This window comes from Corvus kubaryi, unplaced genomic scaffold, assembly GCF_017639235.1.
Source record: "Corvus kubaryi isolate FWS band 111438036 unplaced genomic scaffold, C.kubaryi_AGA036_p1.0 split1-131, whole genome shotgun sequence".
Lineage (NCBI taxonomy): Eukaryota > Metazoa > Chordata > Aves > Passeriformes > Corvidae > Corvus > Corvus kubaryi.
Window position 1 is genome coordinate 7779283 of NW_024582073.1, and position 24804 is coordinate 7804086.

The 24804-nt window shown below is 35.7% G+C and overlaps 1 protein-coding gene and 1 long non-coding RNA gene across 6 annotated transcripts in view; one reads left to right on the top strand and one right to left on the bottom strand.

Annotated features, from left to right (window-relative positions):
* ATP8A1 (ATPase phospholipid transporting 8A1) overlaps positions 1-24804 on the top strand; it is a 105955-nt gene that overhangs the window by 45777 nt on the left and 35374 nt on the right. For all 5 annotated transcript variants that reach the window (XM_042053005.1, XM_042053006.1, XM_042053004.1 and 2 more), the window contains 8 exons: positions 3884-3953; positions 4957-5041; positions 8539-8678; positions 10532-10670; positions 11845-11909; positions 15415-15587; positions 20877-21060; positions 21168-21278. In XM_042053005.1, the coding sequence (XP_041908939.1) occupies positions 3884-3953; positions 4957-5041; positions 8539-8678; positions 10532-10670; positions 11845-11909; positions 15415-15587; positions 20877-21060; positions 21168-21278 (967 nt within the window). The remainder of the gene's footprint in view (positions 1-3883; positions 3954-4956; positions 5042-8538; positions 8679-10531; positions 10671-11844; positions 11910-15414; positions 15588-20876; positions 21061-21167; positions 21279-24804) is intronic.
* Positions 1665-21808, bottom strand: LOC121676474. Its single transcript, XR_006020487.1, has 3 exons — positions 21579-21808; positions 19836-19985; positions 1665-2135 (listed from the first exon to the last, which is right to left on the bottom strand). It is a non-coding gene; the product is annotated as an uncharacterized LOC121676474 (long non-coding RNA).

The window sequence follows — 24804 nt, forward strand, 5'->3', positions numbered from 1 at the left end:
TAAACTGTTAAGAGTTTGCAGGTGTTCCAAGTTTTTCCCAGAAAAAATGCAAATTAATTCATTGCCGCTTTCCAGTACAGGCTAGATTACTACTCTTCTGCAAGTAGAGTGCAACAGTGTCAACATTTGATAGGATAGTCTTCCGGAGAAGCACATTACAGAAGTAAAACTTGTAGGAGTACCTGGTAGGCTTGCCACTTCTGGTATTCTGTTTTTTCCGTGATTACACTTGTGCCTGTGAAAAGAGAAGTAGACTTATGGAACATAGTAATTATACTTTGTTCATAGCAAGGAAGTAGTTGTCAATCTAATTGGCAGGTGAGCATACTGAAAGCATGCTGAAAATACCATACTGATAATTCTTAAAATTAGCAAATAGTGTTTTAAAAACTTGTGCTGAGTCTATGTTGCCTCCAGTAGATAGTCTGCTCAGATGCCACAACTGCTTATGGTACCTTTAGTTCTAGAAAGTAAAGAGTTGTTCAGATTCTCTGCTGTTCAGGGCTTCCTGTACTGTTAGGGAAGGAATTGTGCAGTGTTGTTGTGCCTGTTCTTGTATTCTGTCACCTAGTGCTGTAACAAATAGAAAAACTGCAGCTGTCTCTTGGCAGCCCAAACCAACTCCTAGGGTATGTGTTTGCAGGGCAGGGAAAAGCAAGGCGCTGTGTCAAAGATGCAGAAGCGTAGAACGTCTTATGTTTGACTATGTGCACTGTCTTTTCACCTGGGCTAGTTGTGAAAATGAGTAAGATTTTGAGTTTGTGATTCCTTGTGTCATTACGTATAAGCAACGTCCACTATCAGTGCACAAATTGCACGTTGGTCCTTGAATCAACATGTCATTGCTAGCTGTGCTACTGAATGAGGTTTTGATTTGTATCTGCTTGTTTTCCTAGAGGAATAAATTGCATTTTTAGCACCAGCATTAATTTCACTGGCAAGTATTGAGTACATATGTAGTAATAATATGTCAATATCTGGAGTATGTCGATGTACTGATTTAATGACTGATTTTCATTTATGTCCCTGGGGCATACTTCCATAGCCTAGGAGAAACCATCTGTGATAGTTACAGTTTAAAGCTTCTTGTCTGAATTCCTATATTTTGGATTTACAATGCCAATGTATTTACCTGTAATTCATACCTTGACTAGTCTCTCCTGTGTGATCGCTTTCATGAGTAATCCATGTTGTCTTAGCTGTTGTAGTGGGCAGACAGAAGTCATCCCAGAGCATTTGAGGCCTTACCTCCTCACAATCATTCAAAGAGCTCCAGAATACACTGATTTTGTGACTGAAGACCTGATACTTCTAAAAGTAAAAAAACAGTGACTGGCTGACAGAGGAGGTACCAAAACCTCTGTAGCAGTGTTTGTTTTCTGTGGTTGTTTCATCCTAAATGTCAGATTTTAGAGTTACTGGACCTATGAAGATCTACTTCTGAAAGCTGCAAATCTTGTGACTGAGAGAGGTATTTCTGTCACTTTAAGATGCTTCTGCCTATTTATAATCCCATTGCAACTCCATGGGAATTACCAGGTATTCTGCCTCTTTGTAACAGCCCAAAGGGTTACCCAGCCTGCAGGTACATAGAGATGACAACAGGGTTTGCAGGATTCCATAGCACACAAGGACACGGGGGCGCTTTTTTCTACTTTCTTTTTTTATTACAGATTACTAAAAATTACTGTTAGTAAAGGAATGTATACAAACACATCCTGAGGATGATTTGCGTGGAGCTGGCTCTTAAAGAGGCTCCATGCTGGGTACAAGTAAGTCATTCATGTGGGGCGCAGACAAAAGGGGATGCAGGACACCACTACATTCAGCAGTTGGTAGATGCTGCTAATTCTTGTATTTCCCTTGGGACAGCCAGTAGATGATGGTGTGTTCTTTTCTCCCAGACCAATTTTTATTTTTCCAGATTTTTGTCAATTCCTACATTCTCCTGGTATTTTCTCCCTTTTCCAGACAAAAAGTTCTGGTTATAGTTTCTTGTTTTGGGCAGATTGATGGTATCTCAGGATGTCTCCAATTTCTAGGCTTGCAGGCATTTTCTCTGTCACTATTTCAGCAAACATCTTCTGTTTTTTCCCATTATAACCAGGTCATCTTTATGGCTGCTCACATCACGTCTACAGTGAAGAAACAGAAAAAAACAGTGGTCTCACACTGACAGTTATTTGTAGTAGTGCAATTTAGTGGCTTACTGTAGTTCACCAGGAAAGGAAATAAAACTGTCACTGCTGTAAAAAGGCTTATAAAACTAAAGAGTCCTTGACAATAACTCTTGGTCATTAGCTTTATTGCAGCTTTACTAAATGTATGTCAGTCAAGATTCAGTATCTGTCTGTCTAGCTAAAGTTTCAGAATGCTATGGGAAAACACTGGTTATTCTTTGATACACCTTCAGTAAAATAATATGATGCTCTATGCAGGACTTCAAGGTTGCAATCTTCTGGTATTGCTCAGTCTTTACCTGGCAAGGGCAAATATATCAAATTATTGTTTATACAACCCTCTAACCTGCTGTAATTCCTCCACAATTTCTGAACTGAACATTCAGGCAAGTGTAATGAATTTGAGTAGGCTATATTGTCTTGGCAGGGATCAATGTGAATCTGCGACTTTCTTTTATTTTAGGCAGCTTAACTGTAGTTTAGATGATCTTAATTTCTCCAGTGTTGTCTAAGTAGATCCCCAACTGGACACTGTCTAAAGTTTTTTGGAATTCTACTTACCTGAGGTTTTTTGGATTAGAGGTGAAATGGAAAAGCATTTGCAGTAGTTAATAGCTTTGTATGCTCTTTTGTGCAATATTCATGGTAACAGTGTAATTTAATATTGCTGTTGAGAAATTTTTACTTGAAGCAAAGTGCACACGCAGGTGGAATTAGAAAATGTTTTCCTGAAGATACTCTTCAGCCTGTTACTTCATCAGTAATCATAAAATTCTTTCCTTCACCTATGTGCACATTCCATTTACAGGAATTTCCATGGCAGTCTGAAAGTTCAGGAACCATTCATACTCTTTGATGAATGAATATATAAATGGGATCCAGTTCCAACAGAAACCAAAATTGTTAAAGGACCATTTATTTCCATCTCTGTTTTAGTGTGGACTGTTGTATGAGAAATGTTTTGTTCTCTGAATGGTTTCTGTAGATTTATTTCTAAAGTTGAAATTTGAAAGACTTATGATAAAAATACACATCTTGACAGGACATGATCTTGCACCTAAAGAATGCTTTTTGGTGAACCTCAAAGAGAAGAAGACAGAAAACAGGCTGTGACAGTCTTCTCCATGCTTTCTCCAGTTTCTACCTCAGTTATGAGGACAAAAATAAAAAATAACTTGGATTTTATTAACAACTGAGATCCAGAGAGTAGTTAAAATTAGTCCAGCCCCTTTCCAGTTCTTAGCATACTGCAAAGTTTGCATGATAAATGAAACTCTGGGATGACAGTAATAGGATTACAGCACAGTACAGTGTACGAGTGACTCTGGCTGACTGGGAAGGAAGGAAAAACTGAAACAGTCCATGATACACTACCTCTTTATGATATTGATGATAAGTGCTTTGTTCTTTATGATGCTTTTTTGTCATCAGTAGACAGTATTCAGATGAAGGTGAAAATTCTCAAAATCATTTTGATGGGAAAAAGGCCTACAGAAGTATGCCTAGGAAAATAGCATTCCTTTTAATTGTTAGGCAGTAAAACTGTTTCCATCCCAGTCAGCTGAGAACATCATTCAGAATAGAGAGCGCTGACTTTTTATCCTGTGTGTAATATAAGATATATATTGATATTACTAGGTAAAATATTGGTAAATGCTTGTATTGATGAACTACCTTATATAGAGCATTTATTTCTCTTTCAGCACTAGGAAGAGAATGTCAGTGATAGTTCGCACACCATCAGGAAAGTTAAGACTCTACTGCAAAGGAGCTGTGAGTTTTATTCTGTTTTCCCTGTAACAAAGAATACATGCTACCAATACAAATACAAAAGTAAAAGATTGTTATAACTGCAGTCAAAACATTGAAAATGTGGGGAAAGGAATGTCGATGTACCTCTTTCAATTTACATTGTTTTGCTGTGTAGCTGTTCAGTGTGATGGACCAGTTAATGTCTTTTTTTACTAAGTGCCTATGAAGATACGATGGACCTGTTCATCCTATTCTTTGTACTGGACTAATACCTTTATACTTCCTATTAATTGCTTCCTTCTGTACTCCAGGAAAATGGATGAACATGTAGATGAATGTATTAATTACTTGCTGGAGTAGCTGAGCATGGATCACTAGGTAGAGATAGTAATCTAGCATAAGTGACTAGAGTGGAATTTTAACTAACCATTGATATTACACAGAAGTATTTTTTCCCAAAAGCAGGACCTGTGGAAAGGTATCCTTATCATAATGCTTATGGGAATAGCAGAGTTGCTCTTTAGTTCTTGGTTTGTATGTCAGGTCAAGTTTGAGGGGGAAGATGATGAAATCCAGTTCCAGAATGGTTTAAGAAAGGAAGTTTGTTGAATATAAATGTCCATTTTTTATCATCTCAAGTGAAGAAAAGAAACTGTTGTTAATATTCTGTATATTAAGCTGGCTACAAAAAAACTGAAAATGGCAGTTATGAAGAACTAATTTTATTTTGTGGGCGTAATATTAAAAGAGGAAGACAGCATTTTGGAACTTTTCAAAATAAGGGGAAATAGCATCAAAAAATGTAGAAGAAAAAGCTGCATTATAGCAGAATTTATAAGTTTAGAAAATCTGAGGATTAGAATATCCTTTTTTAACTTCTGGAATAAAATTATGTCTAATTTTTGATGCTTAAATAATACAGTTCTATTTTTCTGCCATTTTCCTACATGATTTGTATTGTGTACCTAAAAAAGAAATAATTTTTCTATTAAAGTGTTCTGAGCTAATTTTATTTGTTTTGTAGGATACTGTAATTTATGACCGTCTTGCCGAAAGTTCAAAATACAAAGAAATCACCTTAAAACATCTAGAGCAGTTTGCTACAGAAGGTGGGTGGTATTACTCAATATAAAAATAAATACAAAATTCAGTTACTGCTCAACTTTCCAGCTTCTCAATTTTGTGTTACAGTGGTGGTTTACTCATGTTAAGTTTGAAAATTATGTTTGAGCCATGTCTCCTTAAGAAAAATCTTCCTGAGAAGTTTCATTAATAACTTCATGCTTAAAAAACCCTGAAAAACAACCCAACACACCCACAGAGTACACAGTGGAATCTTTTAACCAAAACATATTTTTCGAGAGAGCAAACACATGGCACATTTTTTCTGTGAAGATCTCATTTCTCATGGTCTCTTTCATGTCCCATACCCAGTGAATGCTGTAGGGATGGCACACAGGAAGAAGTAGCCAAAGTAAAGATGGTTGGAAATTATTAGTGTCGTGCTTTTAAGGTAGCTTTTAGCTGTATTGTTTCTGTCACCAGTCCCAGTAAGGGGGATTGCCAGCATCCATATGGTGTGTTTTGGTGTCTGCAGTTTTATCAATCACTTTTACAAAACAGCTGCAAAAGCTAGGGAACCTCTCTGTGAGGGTTTGTGAAGTAGGAATAGTAAATAAAATTGCAAAGACTCTGAAATTAAGATGATTGACACAAGCAGCCAGTTAGTCATTTATTTACAGTGGATTTCACAGTACAGATGTGAGCAGAAAAGCAGATGGTAGAAAGGTTTCTGCACAGTTCCTAGATGTTCAATGCTGTACCCCCTTAGTATCTCAGGAAAGGATTATATTGTTGTAGTCTGCAGTATCGTAGTGTTTCAATTTATCAGTGAGTTGATAGAGAGTAGTTGAAAGCAAAATTTGAAGAGTTAAGGGAATCTGAACTGCAGAGTTTTTACGTCTTCATTTTTCAAATACACTGCTACTGAAACATCAACATTATCTTTAATATGTCTTAAGAAATAAACTTACATTGGAAAGCAAACTTTGGTAAAATATTTTCCTTCTAAAAAAATCCTTACGTTTTGTTAACTGATCTCTGGCCAGATCTTTCTTGCTGTCATGAAAAGGTCATTTTTCTGTCTTACATATGAGTCCTGCAGTTTTTGTCTTTTGGTTTATCATGGAATTTAGAGTTTTGACTACTGTATTAAGCAGCTTCAGTCTCTTAGTTCTATCAGTGACAGCAGAAGCAAGTCACAGATCTGTTTCTTTTGTTAGTTTTTCATATCAAGATCTCTGCTGGAAACATTTGGTTAGTCTTAAAGACTCTTAAAGTAATAAAGTTAGAATAAGTTATACAATGAAGTTGAAAGCAGAACTGTACCCAAACAAATTGGTACAGCCCAAAGCCTCAGATACACTCTAGGGTTCTAGAAAGGCTTAACCAGAATAAATCAAGAAAAAGTTACTTAGGTGTGAAGTTAGTTTGGGTCATAAGGTATATATTTGGTTACAGAAAAGACAAAATTAGATCACTATGTGCTGTCCTGTAAGAAAATTTCAATCCAGTTCTTAATTACTGTTCTTATTAAATCAGTAATACAACTCCTTAGCAGTCAGGTTGCAGTAAATGAATCAACATAAAAAGTGAAAAATTCCACCTGTTTTTGAACCACTGTAGATATGATAGGATTAAGAGGTTTGTTCAGGTGCTTTTTGTATCCTTCTTTTCAACATATGAAAAGATCTACTGTTCAGAAGAGTGAATTTCTAACCTTTTAAAAAGCATAAAATTCAGTCTTATTAAAAAAATTACATATCTCTGGAATCGATTAAAAAATTAGTATTTATGCAGCCAATAATGTTGCAAAGTTTCTCACGAGTATCGTTTCATGTGGCAGGACAGTATGTCCTTGGCATTTGCTGCCTGCTCTTGGTGTGTTGTTCAAAAATGAAGTGGTTAGCATGGCTGGCATTTATATATAAGCATTTATTAAGCTTGAGTGTTAATGCCTGCTTGGATAAATAGAAAAATCATGTGTAATTTTCCTGTGTTGTTCCAGTCTGTTAAGAACCAGGCTTAATGATATTTTGTTTTCCACATTTTATTTGGAAGATTCTTTTAAATCACAATGAAAAGAATCATATTAAAAACAGGAAAAAATAATTAGGCACTGATTTTAAAAGAGAAAGTAAATATGTTGAAAAAACCATTTGCTGACATTCCATACGCTTGGATTTCTTTTCTTCATTTTATGGTCTGCAGAAAATACGTTGAAAGCATTGTGGAAATAGTATCACTGTTAGTCAGACATATGTTCCTTTCCTCCCCTTTACCTGTATTCATTGCTTTGCACCTTGTTAGCATACCCTTACTATGCAGAGAAAAAAAATCTGTTGAGTTGTCAGCCTTGAGTTTATTCTTTTAAGTCTAGATGGTGAGACACTGTCTTCCTAATGCTGTTTAGTTGTCAGGGTACTAGGATTACACATGGTTTTTATCTAAACTAAATTACTCCTACATCTAAGACACTTGTGTTATTTCATGCCCAACGTCTTAAAATTTCAAAATTGCCGCTGGTGCTGAGCTGTATGCTCCAGAAAGCTGTGAACAAATAAAGATTACATTCAGCCATCCCTGGTTATGGTGCTGCTCATCTCCTAGAGCAGAGTGGGCAAGTGACCAAAGGGTAACTACATTAGTCCTGCCTGCACCCCTTCTAAATCCATCAGCCTGCAAATTGTGGCTAGTATGTAAAGAGTTAGGTCAACTTCATTCTCTAGAAATCTGGTAATATGTGAAAATGAGCTGTTAGAAAATTCACACCTAGCTACTTAAATTGAATGTAAATGTGTGTTGTCAAAAAATAGGTATTTCTTATAATCACACAGTCTCAAATTCTTGCTGTAATGCTTAATTCAGATTTCTGATGAAGGAAAAAATCTGTTAATAATAACAACCAGCTCAAATGTTGTTAAGTAAAATTGCCAAATGGTACATAATGATTTTATTTTAAGAATTTGGAGAGCTGAAAAAATACGTGAGACGGGAAAATTAAATGAGGGGACTCAAAGTTGGCTTCTAGATGATAAACTTCAAACTAGAATTTCCTAAGAATATTGAGGAGGGGTGAAGAGGGCAGCTGTAACCTTATGCTGATATGTTTTAATTTTACTTCTTTCCAGCATAACAGCATTTAAGTTTATAATTTTTTTTCTCAGAAATACAATCCAGTTTTACAGTTTTAATGTTTCAATGTACATATTTGTTCAGCAAGTGTTGGGATTGCTTCGTGTCTTGTTTACAGTTTAAACTAAGTTGAATCTTACATAAAAATTGATTATTTTTTTCCCCTGAAATATATAATGGGTATTACATTCAGCTTTTTTGAAACTGTTATTCTGTTGAATAAATTTCTATTTATAACACATTTTTATTTACATATATTTTAAAAGTTCTTTAAGATGTGCAGCAGTAAGTTGAAAATCAGGCATAAGCATACATAAAATACAGAATAAATTCAGCTTTCAAAACTTACTCATTGCAGGCATATCAGGGAAGGGACTAACTAATATTGAATCATTATCTGGTTTCTCTTTAGGCTTAAGAACTCTGTGTTTTGCTGTGGCTGAGATTTCAGAAAGTGATTATCAAGAATGGTTAGATGTCTATCACCGTGCTTCTACAGCTATACAAAACAGAGTACTCAAACTTGAGGAGAGCTATGAACTAATTGAAAAAGTATGTGTAGCTTGATGTAGCTTTCTCGGGTTTGTGTTGGTGGGGGGGAGGATGGGGGTGGGCAGAGGGATGAGCAGAAGAGTGGGTTCTTAATGATTGTCCTTATTTTCTATACCATGAAGAGTGAATCACTATTGAGGAATAGCGCTTAGACAGAAAAAAAAATTCTGGAAATATACTGACAGTGGTGTCATGTAGTCCTTGCAGTTTAGATAATCAAAATTAATGTACAATTAATCTGACTAAAGTTTTTGCTACAAGTAGCTACCTTGCTGGAAAGTGTCGATTATGGGTGGAACCTACTGGAAAGATTTTTTTCAGAGTTCTTCTAGTGTGTGAAAAAGTGTAAAACAGATAAACAACATCTGCTTCATTATATAATGATCTTGGAACAGTGGAGTAGTCAAGTTAGGAAGGGACTTTTGGAGGTCATCTAGACACAGATCCCTACTCTAGTTTTGCTTCCCCAACACTTTGCTGAAGTTTTGAATATCTACAAGGAGGGAGTTTTCCCAGCTGCAGCAGGTAATTTTTTTTGATGCGCAACTTAGTCTCTTTTTCTGAATTAAATTTTTTATTGCTGCAGAATGTGACTGTTGCCTCTTGCTCTTTCACTGTGCACCACGCATTTTGGAGAAGGATGGCTGCTCTGCAAGCTTCAGTTAGCAGAAGGAATCCCTCCCTTAGTCTTATTTTTTTCCCATGTTAAACTCATCCTACTTCTTCAGGTACTCTTAATATAGCGTGCTCTGGGCCCTAAGCTATTTTTGTGTCCCTCTGTTGGAATTTCTCCACTTTGTCAACCTCTCTTTTACTGAGGGCCTCCAAAGTGAGCTTATACCCAGATACAGTGTCACAGGAGCAGAGCCTTTCTAGCAACACTGCTTCTAGAGTAGCCACGCTTCTGGAGTAGCCAATGTGTTTAAGACTTCACTGCCTAAACAAAAAAGGTCCCATGACTATTAAATTTGTAAGAAAAAGGAGTGCATGAGACCAATAATATTTGAAGTTTTGGTACTTCAGTTTTGAGGGGCTTATTTGGGGATTCTTTTCCTTGGAAAGTATAAAAGAGATTAGATTGATGAAACTGCATAAAATTCAGAGCCTCAAGAACCTGTGGTGTTTAATTCATGAAAAAGAGGGATGAGGGTATATAGCTTCAGTCACTAGTGAACATTGCTGAGCAGTTTATCTAGATGTGACAAAACAGTCTTGAAACTGTGTAACTTTTTAATGCCGTGACAACCCCGCTACCTTTACAAATTTTTGTATTAGCTGCACAAGTACTTCCTCAGGATGTGCTGTGCAGGCCATGCTGCTACCAGGATTGCACACTATTAGATTTATAATGGTGTCTTTAACATTTAGCTAGTTTTAAAGGTATAGAAATAGGAAATATAAAAATGGCTGTATTCACAAAATCTGTGTAGATTTGTTCCATAGGAAGTTAAAATCAGACATGAAGTACTAAGATGAATTGACAGGAGTTTTGGATTTTTTTTTTACAAAGTGAAGAGAAATCATTAAAAGAGAGAAGGCATGGTAATAGTACTCCTGAAGCCTTCAAATCAGAGAGGTACTCCTCAGGAAAAGGTAGCTGTTGCTGAACAAGCTACTGAGCTTGTGAATAATTGGTTGAAGTTTGGGTGGTCACACTGGGTAGTTTTGTCAAGCCACACAGATATTTAAGTTAAAGCTCATAGGAATAAACTGGAAGTTCTTTATCCGATTAATGAGTTTAGATTTCATTAATCTTGATGTAAATACAGAGAGTTAAATAAAATAAATGGAAGATTGAAATTGAATTTAAACCAAAAAAAAACCTATGTGTACAAAATATTTTATGTTCACAGAATCTTCAGCTGCTTGGAGCAACAGCAATTGAAGATAAACTGCAAGACAAAGTGCCTGAAACCATAGAAACACTCATGAAAGCAGACATAAAAATTTGGATACTTACTGGGGACAAACAAGAGACTGCCATTAATATTGGTATTATATTTGCGTTTATTTGATGGCTTTGTTACACGTTTAGAAATAATAGCAGTTGGTGGAGTAAATTTCTTTCAGAATGGGAAGTTGTCTTGTAAAAAATAATAATATTATATGTCACTTCAAAATTTGAATGTGAACTTATTTTTTAGTCACTGATAGGTGGAGGGTAGGGAATGGTGGATTCTGCCTCTGTTAAAATACTAAGAGCAAGAAAAAGTTATGGTAGAGAAGAGGCAGAAAAATAGGCAATTGTTCTTTTTTATAGCATATGAAATGAATTAGAAAGAATACATTGGCTTTTGACAGTGAGAGAGAATAATATTAAGAGAATGTAAGTATTCTTAGTTTCCCTTCTCTGTTTTTCCTTCTTTCTAAGAAAGGTGAACTAAAGTATTATAACCTTTTAATAGAGGTTTATTTTTATTCTTTTATTATGAAAGATGGGAAAAAAAGACTTAATTTCAACAATGATAAATCTGTATTTTTAAATAGTTATACATGAAAGCTGCTTTTAAGATTTAATATTCTTTGCATGTGACCATATCTGCACTTTCTGCTGTAGTGTGCATACATGCCCTAAATAAAGCCTTACTTTAGTCATATGGATCCTTTTTATTGGGTGGTATTGTTTCTAATCTTAAAGAACTTTCCATATGCACATGATACAGTTGATCTAAGGTCATTTTTCTTAGTACCTTCAGGTTTGAGGCGGTACACATAATGCCAATATTTCTACTTTATTAAGAATGGTGATACATGTTTTTGACTAGGCAGCCTACCTTGTTAGGACAACATGCATCCTGTTCAATACAAAGAATAAAAGAAAATACTGGAAACATATATATATGCAAGTTTTGAGTGAAATGCAAGTTGCGTTCTAAAAATTACAAGGCTCAGGGAGATCTATTGTTTTCTGTAACACTCTTTAAAACACTCCCGAATAAGGTAGAACAGTTGCAAGTTGCAGCAAGGGAAATTCTAACTGTTCTGACTTAGTACCTGTATGTACCTGTTTAAAATGCAGTTGAATTTTTTTTTTATCATTGATTTCAGCAAGGGAAATCTTATTTTTAATTTTGTCTGTAGTTCTCTTACAGGAAAAAAAAAAGCCTTGTTATGTTGTAATGGATTTTGTGGAACAGATTTTTGAAAACAAAATCTTTTCTAACAGGTCACTCTTGTAAACTTTTGAGAAAGAACATGGGACTAATTGTTATAAATGAAGGCTCTCTTGATGTAAGTAAAATCTTCAGAGTAAAACATTGTTTTACTGCTTAAAATATCCAGACATCATGGTGGAGATGGTGTAAAAAATAAGTTGGAGTGTCTGTTTGTTTGGAGTGTCTGTTTGTTTGGACAAACATAGAAAATTCTGTCAAAACTGTAGTTTGGGGGGATGTTGTTCATGTTTGTTCATGTTGTTCATGTTTGTTTTGGGGAGTTGCTTTCTTAATTTTAGTATTCCATGCTTAGAAGACTGTATGGTCTTTGTGACAGAATGTTACTGAATAACTGGAAAACAGTCTACACCTTCTGAAATCACAGTGTAGCTACTACACAAAGGAACTTCACAACTGTGAGCAAAAAATTCCATGTAGTAGATTTTATCCATGCAGGCACAAAGCCAGGAGCTTCACATTAAACAAGCATTACAAATGAACCACTTCTCGTGTGATGATTCAAAAGTTCAATAAATATCTATCAAGCAATATCTTTTTGTAGTAAATTTATGTAAATATAGTTTAAGATTGAAAGGTAGTAGCTGAAATGATAGCTGCACTGTACTCCCTGTTTCAGACTGGAGTGTCTAGATTGTATAGAGGTTGAGAGATCCTTTCCTTACATGCCCGAAGTACAGAGTACACGGAGATGCAAATATCTTATGGCAGCTGAATTTGTATATGCAAAACTGGTCACTTGCAAATCTAGTTTTGGTGATTACATATAAAAAGGGTTTTTTCAGCAGCCGGTGAACATAGTCTGAGAGACAGTTCAAAGCATAAGAGTAAACTAGCTCTGTGCAAGTATTTTAACAAGAGACTGTTTACAAAGTTTCTGCCTCATTTGATGGTGTGTGCATTTTACTGTTTGATGAACGTCTTTCTTGTGTCCTTGTGTATATCTTGTGTGTTTGCTTGCTAGTGTGGTTGGAATGACATGTCAGTCTCTATTTCTAGTGTGACTGGTTGAGTCAAAAATTACCTTGAAATTTCTAATAGAGGAGTGGATCAGGTCTCAGGAAATGGAGAGAGGGATGGAGTGCTGTGATTGCAGAATGCTGAGTCAGTGCAGCTGCAAAGGTTGATCAGTTCCTCTTTCCTTTCTGCCTACCAGTAGCAGTTGGCAAGAGACTCTTAATACTTAACTGGAATGTTTGCTAAGGAGTTCACACAGAATGAAACTTTGGCTTTTGAGTGGCATAGGTCTGTCTCTTGTACTGGTACCTGTGCACCCATGAGGGCTGCTGGGCAGTGCAGTTTCCTCAACTCAGGTGGAACTGAGCAGCCGTGAAGAAAGTAATCCCAGTGTAGTGGCACTTGTGTATTTGGGATCTTTGAGAAGAGTTGCTCTGTGGCAGTCCTCTCCTCCTTGTCTCTAAGGTATAGCCTATTGACTATATAAAGATGTTGATAGGGTCATTGGAGTTAGGGAGGTTGGCTTTTCTTGGTCTGCATACTCTTCTGAAAAACACTAAAACATTGCACTGAGAACAGTGGCATTAAGTGGTTGCTTCTTCCCCTTGCTGTTAAAATAATAGTACATGTCCACTGAATACCAGTGGCTTCTCCTAAAATCCCTTTATGGACGGGCAGAGTCCCCTGTCTCTAAGACATGTAAAAAAAAAAGATTTAATAAAACAAATACCTCATCAATATGGTCATTGTTATGACTTAAGCGTGCAAGACAGAGGAAGTTAGAATAAAAAAATCTATTTGTTCAGACTATATCCCAGCTCTGTGAACTGAGCTTACAAAAAATATGCTAAAATAAAAGATCCTCTTTTGTATAAACAAACACCCTTATTTACGAAATTAAAAGACAAAGACCTCAACCCCACCCACCTCTCCTCTCCCCAGTAGGCATTAGCTGGTATAGAACTGAAAGCATTTCGATGTCTCAACTTTTTGCAGTGTTGTTTGGGGCTCTAGCCCGTGAACATCTGCTTAGCTTCACAAACAAAATGTGGGTTTTGTTAGTCAGTTCTTATAGTTGTAATAAAAAAGCACTGGATTTTCTTTGCCTTCATATTAACCTAATGGACTGCTAAATTTCACTATAGTATTGTTAATCATAGACAGAAGTCATAACATAGCCTTATTCTTTTAATTGTGAATTTAAACTGGAACTACAAAATAGTTTGATTACCATTCAGTTTCACTGAAAAATATTTCATGGAAATGTTGTCACCTGAATAAGGGACATTTTTATGCTGCTTTTAATTTGAGGCATGTGATTTCAGCATAGGGAGTGTGCCCACAAAGGAATTTTAAATATGACAGTTTTATAATTGGGGTTTTGTTTTGTCCTGGGTAGGGGGTTTTTTTGTTTTAATATGTAGTATTCTTGGAGCTACCTGATGGCATTCTGCTTCTGATGAAAAATTAAGGCCAGTTTAAACAGAAGAGTTCACCACTAAACAATATCCCCAAGCGTTTTGAATACTTCCATGGGTGGTGACTCCACCACTACCCTGGGCAGCCTGTTCCAATGCCTGAGCACCCTTTCAGTGAGTAAGTTTTTCATAATATCCAATCTAAACCTCTCCTGGCACAACTTGAAGCTATGTCCTCTTGTCCTATCACTGGCTGCCTGGAAGACAAGACTGACCCCCATCTCACTACACCCTCCTTTCACACAGCTGTAGAGAGCAGTAAGGTCCTCCCTGAGCCTCCTTTTCTCCACGCTACACAATCCTAGCTCCCTCTTCTGCTCCAGACTCTTCCCCAGCTCCGTTGCCCTTCTCTGGACATGAACTGGCATCTCAATGTCCTTCTTGTACTGAGAGGCCAGAACTGGACACAGGATTTGGAGGTGTGGCCTCACCAATGCCGGGTACAGGGGGAGAATCACTGCCCTGGTCCTGCTGGCCACACTATTGCTGATACAGGCCGGGATGCCGTTGGCCTTCCTGGCCACCTGGGCACAGCTGGCTCATGTTCAGCTGCTGTCGAACAGCAGCTACAGGTGCTGGTTTTACAGTTTTTACCCAGCTCTATAAAGGTCATTCAGAAAGAAAGAAATGCAACAAGCAATATTTTTTCTCCTTCATGACACTCCATGGTAGAGCTGGACTGTAGCTAACTAGATGTCAGTGAGCTTCCCAAAGCAGGCTGCTGCATAAATACAGATGAATATATTGTCTACTAAGCTGGAGTTCTCAGTACTGGATCACAAAATAGTGGCTGGTGTAGGTATGATTCAAACTGTCATTAGCAATAGAAAAATACAAAATAATTTCTTTTGTATAACATGTACTCGATGTTAAAATTGTTAAATTATGTTAAAATATGATTTTTTTTTTTTTGGCAGAATGCAAGAGCAATCCTACACAACATTTCTACTGTGTTTCAATAGTGCAACTATTGCTAATATTCTTTTCACTTTATAATATTTGATAGCAGGATCAAAAAAGGCAATTTCCTCAAAAACCAAAATTCCAGTGTTTCTGATCACACTGAAAATTTTGGATTTAAGAATATTAAGAATTAAAAATAATGGACACCATTTTTTTGTGCAACAGGGAACAAGAGAGACACTCAGCCATCATTGCAGTACTCTTGGTGATGCTTTAAGGAAGGAAAATGATTTTGCTCTCATTATCGATGGTAAATCTCTGAAGTATGCTTTGACATTTGGAGTAAGACAGTATTTCCTGGATTTGGCTTTGTCATGTAAAGCTGTTATTTGTTGCAGGTAAGGTTTACATTATTCTCTCTCTATGCTGTTTTTATTGACATATAAAAATTAAGAAACTGAAGTTATGAAATACAGTCATTCAAGTGAAATATCACTGTAGAGCAGTCCGTAACAGAGTGTACCTGTCAAAGTCACTCAGATTGCATATTTCCAGAAAAATAATTTTTAATCCATTGAGAGTAATCTCAACAAGGTTGAGACACTAGTCTTGACCTTGAATTGATATTACAGTTAACTACAGGTTTTAGCATATCTGGAGCCGTTTGTAGATCTTTCTCCACAGTCTACTTTTCTGTAAGCTGTGGATTACACTGTATAAGAAGTGCACAAAAATGTTAAAGGTACTACTCTGGGTGCTTTTTATTACCTGAAGTTGGTGGAAATTCCTTTTTTAATCATTATTATGCCTGATTATTATGGAGTTCTTTTATGCAGTTAAGCCTTTTTTCCTTTTCTGTAAATATCAACTATTAGAGCTATAAACTTCCATTGTTCCATTAAAATAAATCAGATTCATCTGAAAAATCTGTTCAAAATGGAACTATTTTTCTGCCTTTGCAGAAGGACACAGCAAAGGAAGTATTATTACAGTATCCAAGTAATCACTGGGTTTGCAGTCTTTCCATCCTTTTTGAAAAGCAAAGTCATGCTACCAAGAGATTTCTTAATTAATGTTTTTGTGGTTAAGCTTTGTAGCCATGCTTCAGCCTGAAACAGTTTGAATTTCAAACTAAGGTTTTACTGTCTTTTAGACTGAGATCTTAACACTGATGAACAATTTATACTGTGTATAAACACAGTGTATAAACACTTTCCTAATGGCAGTAGTCTTTCTGACAGATAAGTTGGAGTTTTGTGCTTGTTCTACTAGGTTGAGTTTTGCTCAGTACAGTAACAAGGAGATGCATGTAGAACTGATCTTCCAAAGCTATGTTTCTTTTTCTTCTCTTTCCTTGATTACAAAATGTGTTTTATGCCATTTGAAGAGATAATTTTGCTGTTTCTGTTGAACTGTGGAAACATTGAGGGGAGTTGTGTACATAAAGCTGTCTTTGGCAGTTTTGTGATGAAACAACAAAGTACAAAATGAAAGTTTCTGTTCTAGTAGCATTCTTTCTGCCATTTCTTCATTTTACACTTCCATAATAGACTTAGGTTAGCTGGCTTCAATGCATATCTAGATATATGTCTGACATATTTTGTGGTTGCTTAAAAATTGGCTACAGGTTTAAAACTAAAATGCTTGATCGTAATACTCACTGTTTTAATGTAAATATTTTAAATATCCCATGTTTCCCAAAAGTCAAAATTCTGCCAAAATATTTGTTTATGTTAAATGCTTTGTCGTTAGTAACAAAAACTTCATTTCCTTGTTTATGAGCTTGAAAATAAAAATTTTTAAATGGTAATTTTTAATTAAGGTAAATAACTTTTTAAAAATTTATTTATATATGTGTATATATATACATATATAATCCAGACTAAACAAAAAATGTAAGCTCTTTCTTCATCTGTATAAAGGCAGTAAACATCTTAAGCTCTCCTTGGTTTTAAAAGTACAAATTACATCACTTTCTTTTAAGTTTGCAGACTGCATTCGCTTGTGCAGAAGCATTTGTTACCAATGGATTCGCCTTAAGACTAGTTGTAACCCAGATGAAGCTGAAAAATATTCAGTAGATGCTTCTTTTCAAAAAAAATTCTGTATGTTATTAATTCCAAGCAGATGTTTGGCTTAAAGACTTTAGCAAACTGAATTCCAACTCTATATTGGATTCAGAGTAATATATGCAAGAAGAATGTTAAATGGGTTATTCTGGAGTGAAAATGTACAGCTAAGAGTGAGCAAAATGAATGAAAAATATTTTTTACTGGCTTCACCATGAACTTGAGGCAATGAGAGTGCCATCTTCCAGTTGCCCCTATAACATTGTCTAAAAAGGAATTAAGGCACTATTCATGAAAAGTTTAAAAAATTAAAAATAAGTACTCAGGTCAGGAATCTTCTGTAGAAGCTGGCAGTAGCAAGTTTTAATACAATTCTCAACAGCAGAGTTCAAATAAAACATGTACCAAAAGATCATAGGAAGATTTTTTTTCATATAGGTGGACCACAGAATTTTTCAAAAGGGGTGTTGCCCAGAAATTTTCATCCCAGGTTTTCCACAAGGCTGTAGTCATCCCACACAGCTTTTTCAGAAGTCCAATAGCATGTGTTGTGCTGGCCACTGAATAATGTGATTACATAGCTACCTTCAGTTTGAAGGCTGTATTATTTTTATTCCTTTATTTTTTTAAATACATTTTAAAACAGTCCTGTCTAACACTTAGTAAGTTGACTTCCTCAGCATAGAATCCTCTTTCAGCTTTTAAGTACTCCAAGGTTCAGGGATGTTGTATATTTTAACTACTAAGAATTCTGATTGTTACTATAGTTTACTGGTTTAGACAAAAGTTATTTTTTCCTGAGTGTTATATGAATAAATGTGGGTATCAGGACATAAAAAGCATGTCTAGAAAACCTTGGTTTTCTGCTGCAGTTTTAAACTGTGTTTCAGAATAATAATGAACAACTTTAGCTGTCTTACAAATAGCCTTTACTTTAGTGGGAAAAGGCTTTCCTTTCATTGAAAATTATGTTAGTTTGGTGAAATTTGCATTGCTAAAGGACATATTCATCAAAATTTTTCAAACATTGTTTCTATTTTTATCCTTACTAGCTTTTCACAAATCTTTGTAACTTGGATTTGTTAATGACGGGAATGGTTAATAGCAGTGTGATGTTAGAGATTTGGGGGTTTTATGAACTTTTTTCCCACTCTGCTGCATTTACTTTTTCAATGAACACAATTTAATTAGTCACAAGCCTCAGATGTCAATTCCAAGAAAAAATTTGGTTTCCATTTTGAAAGTTCATAGCTTGTGTGTCATGTGAAGGAGTTATGCTGTCTCTGATTGTTTTGGTTTCTAAAGTTATTTTCTAATTTCATTCTTATTCAGACAGAATGGAAGGTAGCTGGTATGGCCATTAGCTTCAGCAGTCACGTAATTTCTTGTTGGTTGTGCTTTTTGTAGCTATGGTACAGTTTGCAGATAGCGGGACAAAGTGATGGCCAAGCATTGTTATTAGTGCTTAATGGAGAGAAAATAATTGGTGCTTTAGAGTTCTTTAACTGTAAAAACTTAGAGTGGAATGTGAAGAATTTAACATCTCTTTTATGTTTATTTTAAAAGAGATGGCAGTTTTGTTCTGTTTCTGTTTTTGTAGGGGGGAGCAGGAAGAAGTGTAATGAGGAAATTTATGTGACCAGTGGGAAAAGAAAACTTTTCCTCTCAAATTAAGGATCAAAAGTTTGGTCCAAATAGAGAGCAGTGCATTGTAACCTGTAATGTCAGTCTGTCCAGTGTCAGGACTGGCAAATCATCCACTCTTGGCTGTAATGCCAGAAATCACGGGGCAGGCATGAACATTTTATTATGACATCTACTGAAAAATAGTTTGACTAATGTGTTTAGTCAAAGAAACACTGTGTTTCCTTTTAGGTGACTTGTTTTTACTATTGCCCTCATTAGCACTGGTTTTGTGATCTTAAAAATCAGTTAATATAAATAGGACAGTATTTTTTGCTAGTCGGTTACTGGATTTGATTGAATTCTTTGAACTATAATTCTTTAAAAAACCTTGCCTGTCAGTAATCTCAATAATATAACAGTGTAATATTCTCAAGTATCATGAGGCCTTCACGTACTTTGAGAATGTTCCCTTTGGGAGCCTCAGCTTGCAGGAGCAACCCCAGCATTACACAGATGCTACAATACAGCAGAATTTGTGGTGCCTAGTGGTCTGGTTCTTTTTGTCACTGAGCTTGTCAGTGCTATACCAGCAGTCTTGGTTCAGGTGGGAAATGTACTCACAAACTCCACAGGCCCTGTTGCTCCGCAGTGTCTCAGTCAGCAGCAATTATTTGGAACGAATTGCTCTTTCGTGCTTTCCTTTGCAAATTTGTTCCTGAAACTTAATTTCCTGTATATTTCTGTGTGTAAACATTCTGAAATGTTTATTTCAATTTTTAACCTGGATATTTAAGTCCAGGTTATGAACATCCCTGCATATAAGCTTTAACCCTGAAATTTTGTCATTCACAACCCAAATTGCCACGTTCCGGAAATTTATAATAAAAAACCAGGAGGTTTATTGCATTGAGTGAGCATATAGAAGACTTGTAGGAAATTAATTATAAATACCTGGTTTTGCTCCAGTTTTCAGTGATACTATATATCCATCTTCACACTGGAGTCATGCGTCGGTACCAGAATTGCTCTCTTTGTAGTAAGCGGTGAATGGTGGTAGTTTGGGAGACAGACTCACAGGGCTTTTTGCTTTTCATCTGGTTTCTGTTTGTACCGTGAGGCAAGAGGGGTGCAGTTAGATCCTTGACTCCAGTGCCAGAATTCACAAACACAGATTGCCACGCTGCTTAAGGCTTGCTCCTTATTTCCCCACCCTGTGAAACACAGCAGTCCTAGCAAATAATTCCTGTATACTGTTTTTAGTTACCATGTCTCAAATACTACAAGGACTGAATTTCAACTTGAAGAGTAGAACTTTTACAAAACAAAATGGGAGGTACATGTGTGACACATACAATGGTAGATGTAGGCAAAACTGATATATTTTCAGTCAGCTGAGCTGTCACCCCTGGAATAATTTGTCCCGTCAACTGTGAACAGACATTCTCTTAATGACAGGTAATTGAACAGTCCTGAAAAGAACAAGGTAAAAGTTACCAGCAGATAAACTAAGTAGAGGAACAAGACTCCATGTGCAAAGTTACTTCCTCTAATTTCTCAGTGTAGGCTGTGGTAACATAGTGGCAGTCCATTCTATTTGTGACTGTTTGCTTTTAAATCTATCTCTTCTTGTTTCTGTATAAAGTAAGTATTTAAACAGAGAGGAAAATAAACAGCATAACAATAAACCATGCCAAAGTCTGCACTTGTTGTAAGTTGCTACTGGTAGGGGCAGCATTTGGGGTTCCTTCCATTGCTGTGGTTTAGGGGCCCTTTGTTTCTCCAGTCCTGTTAACATCTTGCTTCAACAAATCCAAGTTTTCTATGCATTTTGCTGTGAATGCACTTTTAGTGTATACCCTTGAAGGGCAATAACAAGACCGGTATGTTAATTGACCTGGGTTTATTACCTTTTCACAGAATATACAGTATGCTTTAAAAGTACATACATATGAAAGTCCTGTATTAAACTTGCCTCTTTGTTTTATCCCTTAGGGTATCACCTCTTCAAAAATCTGAAGTTGTAGAAATGGTTAAAAAACAAGTTAAGGTAGTAACTCTAGCGATTGGTGATGGAGCAAATGATGTTAGTATGATACAAACAGCGCATGTTGGTGTTGGTATTAGTGGGAATGAAGGTCTGCAGGCTGCTAATTCTTCAGACTACTCAATTGCTCAGGTCAGTCATTACACTGCAAAATACTACAATAAAATATTTTAAAATATGATTTATATTGGTGTATGTATGTTTTAATTGTATGTTTGTTCATTTTTCATTTTTTGCAGTTCAAGTATTTGAAGAACTTGCTGTTGGTTCATGGAGCCTGGAATTATAACAGAGTAGCTAAATGCATCTTGTATTGTTTCTACAAGAATATAGTCCTTTATATTATCGAGGTAATTTTACAGTACATTAAATGTTACTTCTTGAAAGTGAAATCTTAATTTTGAGCTTTTGGTTGTTATATATGATTTTAAAGAAGTATTTTAACTGTAAATAAACACTTATTAGTACTGAATCTTGACATTTTTAATAAACTGATTAATATTAATTATTGTTTTTTACTTTTAAAAACCCAGTTGTTTTAAAAATGCATACCTAATATGTTTATAATACTGCTAGCTTATTAAAATGCTGTACATGTAACATCACTGCAGTAATTAAGGAATCCAGTTACGAGTTTGTCTTAAATTTACCCAGAGATGTTTGTGCTGAAGCTCTTTGCGCTGGAGTCAGTGACGGTCAGGTTCTCAGAAGCCCTTTCGAAGGTTTCTGTTGCACTGCAGGGCAGAGCTGTGCCCAGGGCTTTTACAGGCAGGTTTAGTCCCCCTCTTGGGTACCTTTCACTTGCTGGTGGGGTGACTCTGCATCCTTAGGCTCCTGCTGAAGAACAGGGATACTTTCCTGGAAGTAGCTGACCCAGTTTTTTCACCTGGGATTTTAAGGAGTGAAGTCTTGTGAAAAATACAGTAGTATGAGAGGATTGTGTTGTAATAAAATGTACATTTATTGGTAGGTATGATTAGAACAGCATGTATAGTTATAGTTTTCACTATCTTCATGACCACATGGCAACCTTAAAATTTTGAGCATATGTTTTAAATAAATTTTTGAATTTCCTCTCTCCCCTCCCTTCCTTTTCTTCCAACAGCTGCTGCCTCTTTTATAATTAAATATGTATCTAGTAATTACATTTATAATGGATTCAAACTTTGTATTCTTACTGAAACTTTGGGTTAAAAATGCGGAAAAAATATTTAATTTTTGCAAATCTTGACCACAAAATAAATTTTATCCGTAGTCTCCGTATAAAAATAAATTTTATCCGTATTTTTGCATTAATGGGGTTAACAGATACTCTATAAATTTTCATAGTTTTTTAAATATATTTTCAAATTAGTATCTTAAACTGACAAAGTGTTCAGTTTTACTGGAGGAAAGTGCCTTATTTCTGTTAAACCTGATACAAACATTAGCCTAATATTTCCGATTTTGATACTTATTTATGTGACCTTACACATTGCAATATCTGGAAATACTTTAGTCATTTTTTTACGTACAAAAGTTGTAGCCAAAAGAGCCAAAAACGCATTGTAGACAATGCATTTTTCTTACCATATTTTTACATTTTCTAAATTTTCCTCTTTTTTCTCTCCTTACTGCGTTATTACAGCAAATAAATTTCTATCTAAGTAGCAGCAAGTTTGTAGCCTGTTTAGAAAAAGGACAAAGTAGGAAGGTATAGAAAAACTAAAGATCCTTTTTTGCTTAGAAATGGCAGACTTAAGATCCTGTGTTTCAAAGGCTGGATATCTACTTACATGATCAGACTTCCAGATGTACTCATTAGCAATAGCTCTAGAAGTATGTGAAAAAAAAATATTAATGTATACTTCGTGCTTATAGAAAGCTTACAGAGGTGGGCTAATACTAACTTATAATACTAACATACTAACTTATTTTTCTTAGTTTTCTGTCATTGTCACCTGCAAGCATATTGTAAATTTATAACCTTAATCAGATATAAGTATCCCACTGTTTGTATTCTTTGAGAAAGAAAGTTAAATGCAGTGTACAGAGATCATAGTCTAAAGATCAAAAGGCTTTGATTTTTTGAACAGGTAGTCTCTGACTCCTGAGCAGATGGAAGGGCAAAGAGATCATTTTGATATGGGTTGTTATTACCCTTTATATATATATAATGCACACAAGGTTTTTACCATACACACCTTCTCTGGAAGACAAGATGAATTCTGCTTGAATTCCTGTATATCCAACATTTGTCAGCTCAGAAAACTTTTCAGAGATGTTAATAGCTCATGTCAATACTGTGAGTGAATGGGCAGAAATTCATCATTGAATGTCTCCAGAAAGGACAACTGCCAGTCTTGAGTCTCTCTTTTCAGTTTTTTTGTACAGATCAGGCGTGGGAGCAGAGAGCTCAATGAGTATTTGTAAGCTGCTGCTTAATATGCAGAAATGCTACATCAGGAAAACTTCTGTGAGGCTTTTGTGGCCACACCTCCTCTGTCTTGGACTTCAGAAAATAGTATTGTGAAAGGCACGTCTGGAAGTTACTTTAAACAAGTTTCCTTTTATTTTGACAATAACTAAAAATACATACCTTAACATAATAGATGTGTGTCCTATTTTTAAATATCTGCTCAGTACTAATCAAGAAAGTAATGCAAAATATTCCATATAATCTAAAATAGAGCATTTATCCTAGGCATTCATGGGCTGATACAAAATTGGTGTCAGCTGGTTTCTTGGTTCAGAAAATGGTAAAGGTCTATAGTAATACTCAGGCACAGTGATCAGTGCTTGTTGACATTTCCTATTCGTAAGAAACTAGAAGTGGTCTGTAATAATGTTTTTCTACTCTGTGTCTTGATGCAATGTCTCTTTAAATATGGGCCTCATCTTTTGTATAGGACAAGTCACAATGACTTGAGAGGTTATATTCTGAGGTATCAGTCTAAATTGCAAGTGAAAACTCTGAATCTCTAATAGACCACTAATGTGCTTTATGAAGCCTGGTCAGAGCATCACACTCATGTAGGATAAGCCTATGCAAAGTCTTATACTTATTTTGGAGGGGCTGTCATTACTTTATAATGATAGTTGAGATTGAGATTGATCTCATGATTGAGAACTCCTTTGTGGATTGGGTTTAGTTTTACAATTACCATTACTGTATACACTCTATCATTAAACTACTCATTTTATGAAGTTATGCAAATCACCCTTTGACATCAGACGAACAAAATTTTTCTATTCCTATTTCTCATTTCTCTATGTAGTAATAACATAAAATAACTGGTTCATATTAAATAAAAGGGATTTACAATTCTAAAAAAATAAGAAGAATTTTGAAGATGTGCTTGGGTCATTCATATTTCATGGGGAAAAATCAAATGGAAGAGTAAAATACCAAGACAGGCAGAAGCAGATGTGGGGAGTTGAGATTTAAAGTTCAGTTACAGATGTTTAAACATGGCTATTTAAGTGATACTATGAAAATAATTAATTTATTAAGTAATTAGAGCTGTAATGACTTTTTATAATCCATAAACTTTGGATGATGGGGAGGTTATTTTCCCCCTCTCCCAAGCTCTTTTCTTCCCACTACTGAGTTACCCATTTTCTGCTGCTTGTGTCCATAACTGGAATTTACAATTTTGTTCCTGATTTCCTTTGCCTGACATGTCAGATGAATATCCATGATCATGCTGAGACCCATATCATGCATAATCCCAAACATGAGCAGGCTTTCTGTGCAGACTCACACTGGGTCTGAGCTGCACAGTTCAGCTGCTGTGGCTCATTATGCCATGGCTTACTTGAGTGTGCAAACTGCACTGAGTTCAGTTTGAAACGCACAGCAGAAAGTGGTTGTGCTCATGCCCATGTTTTTGCATT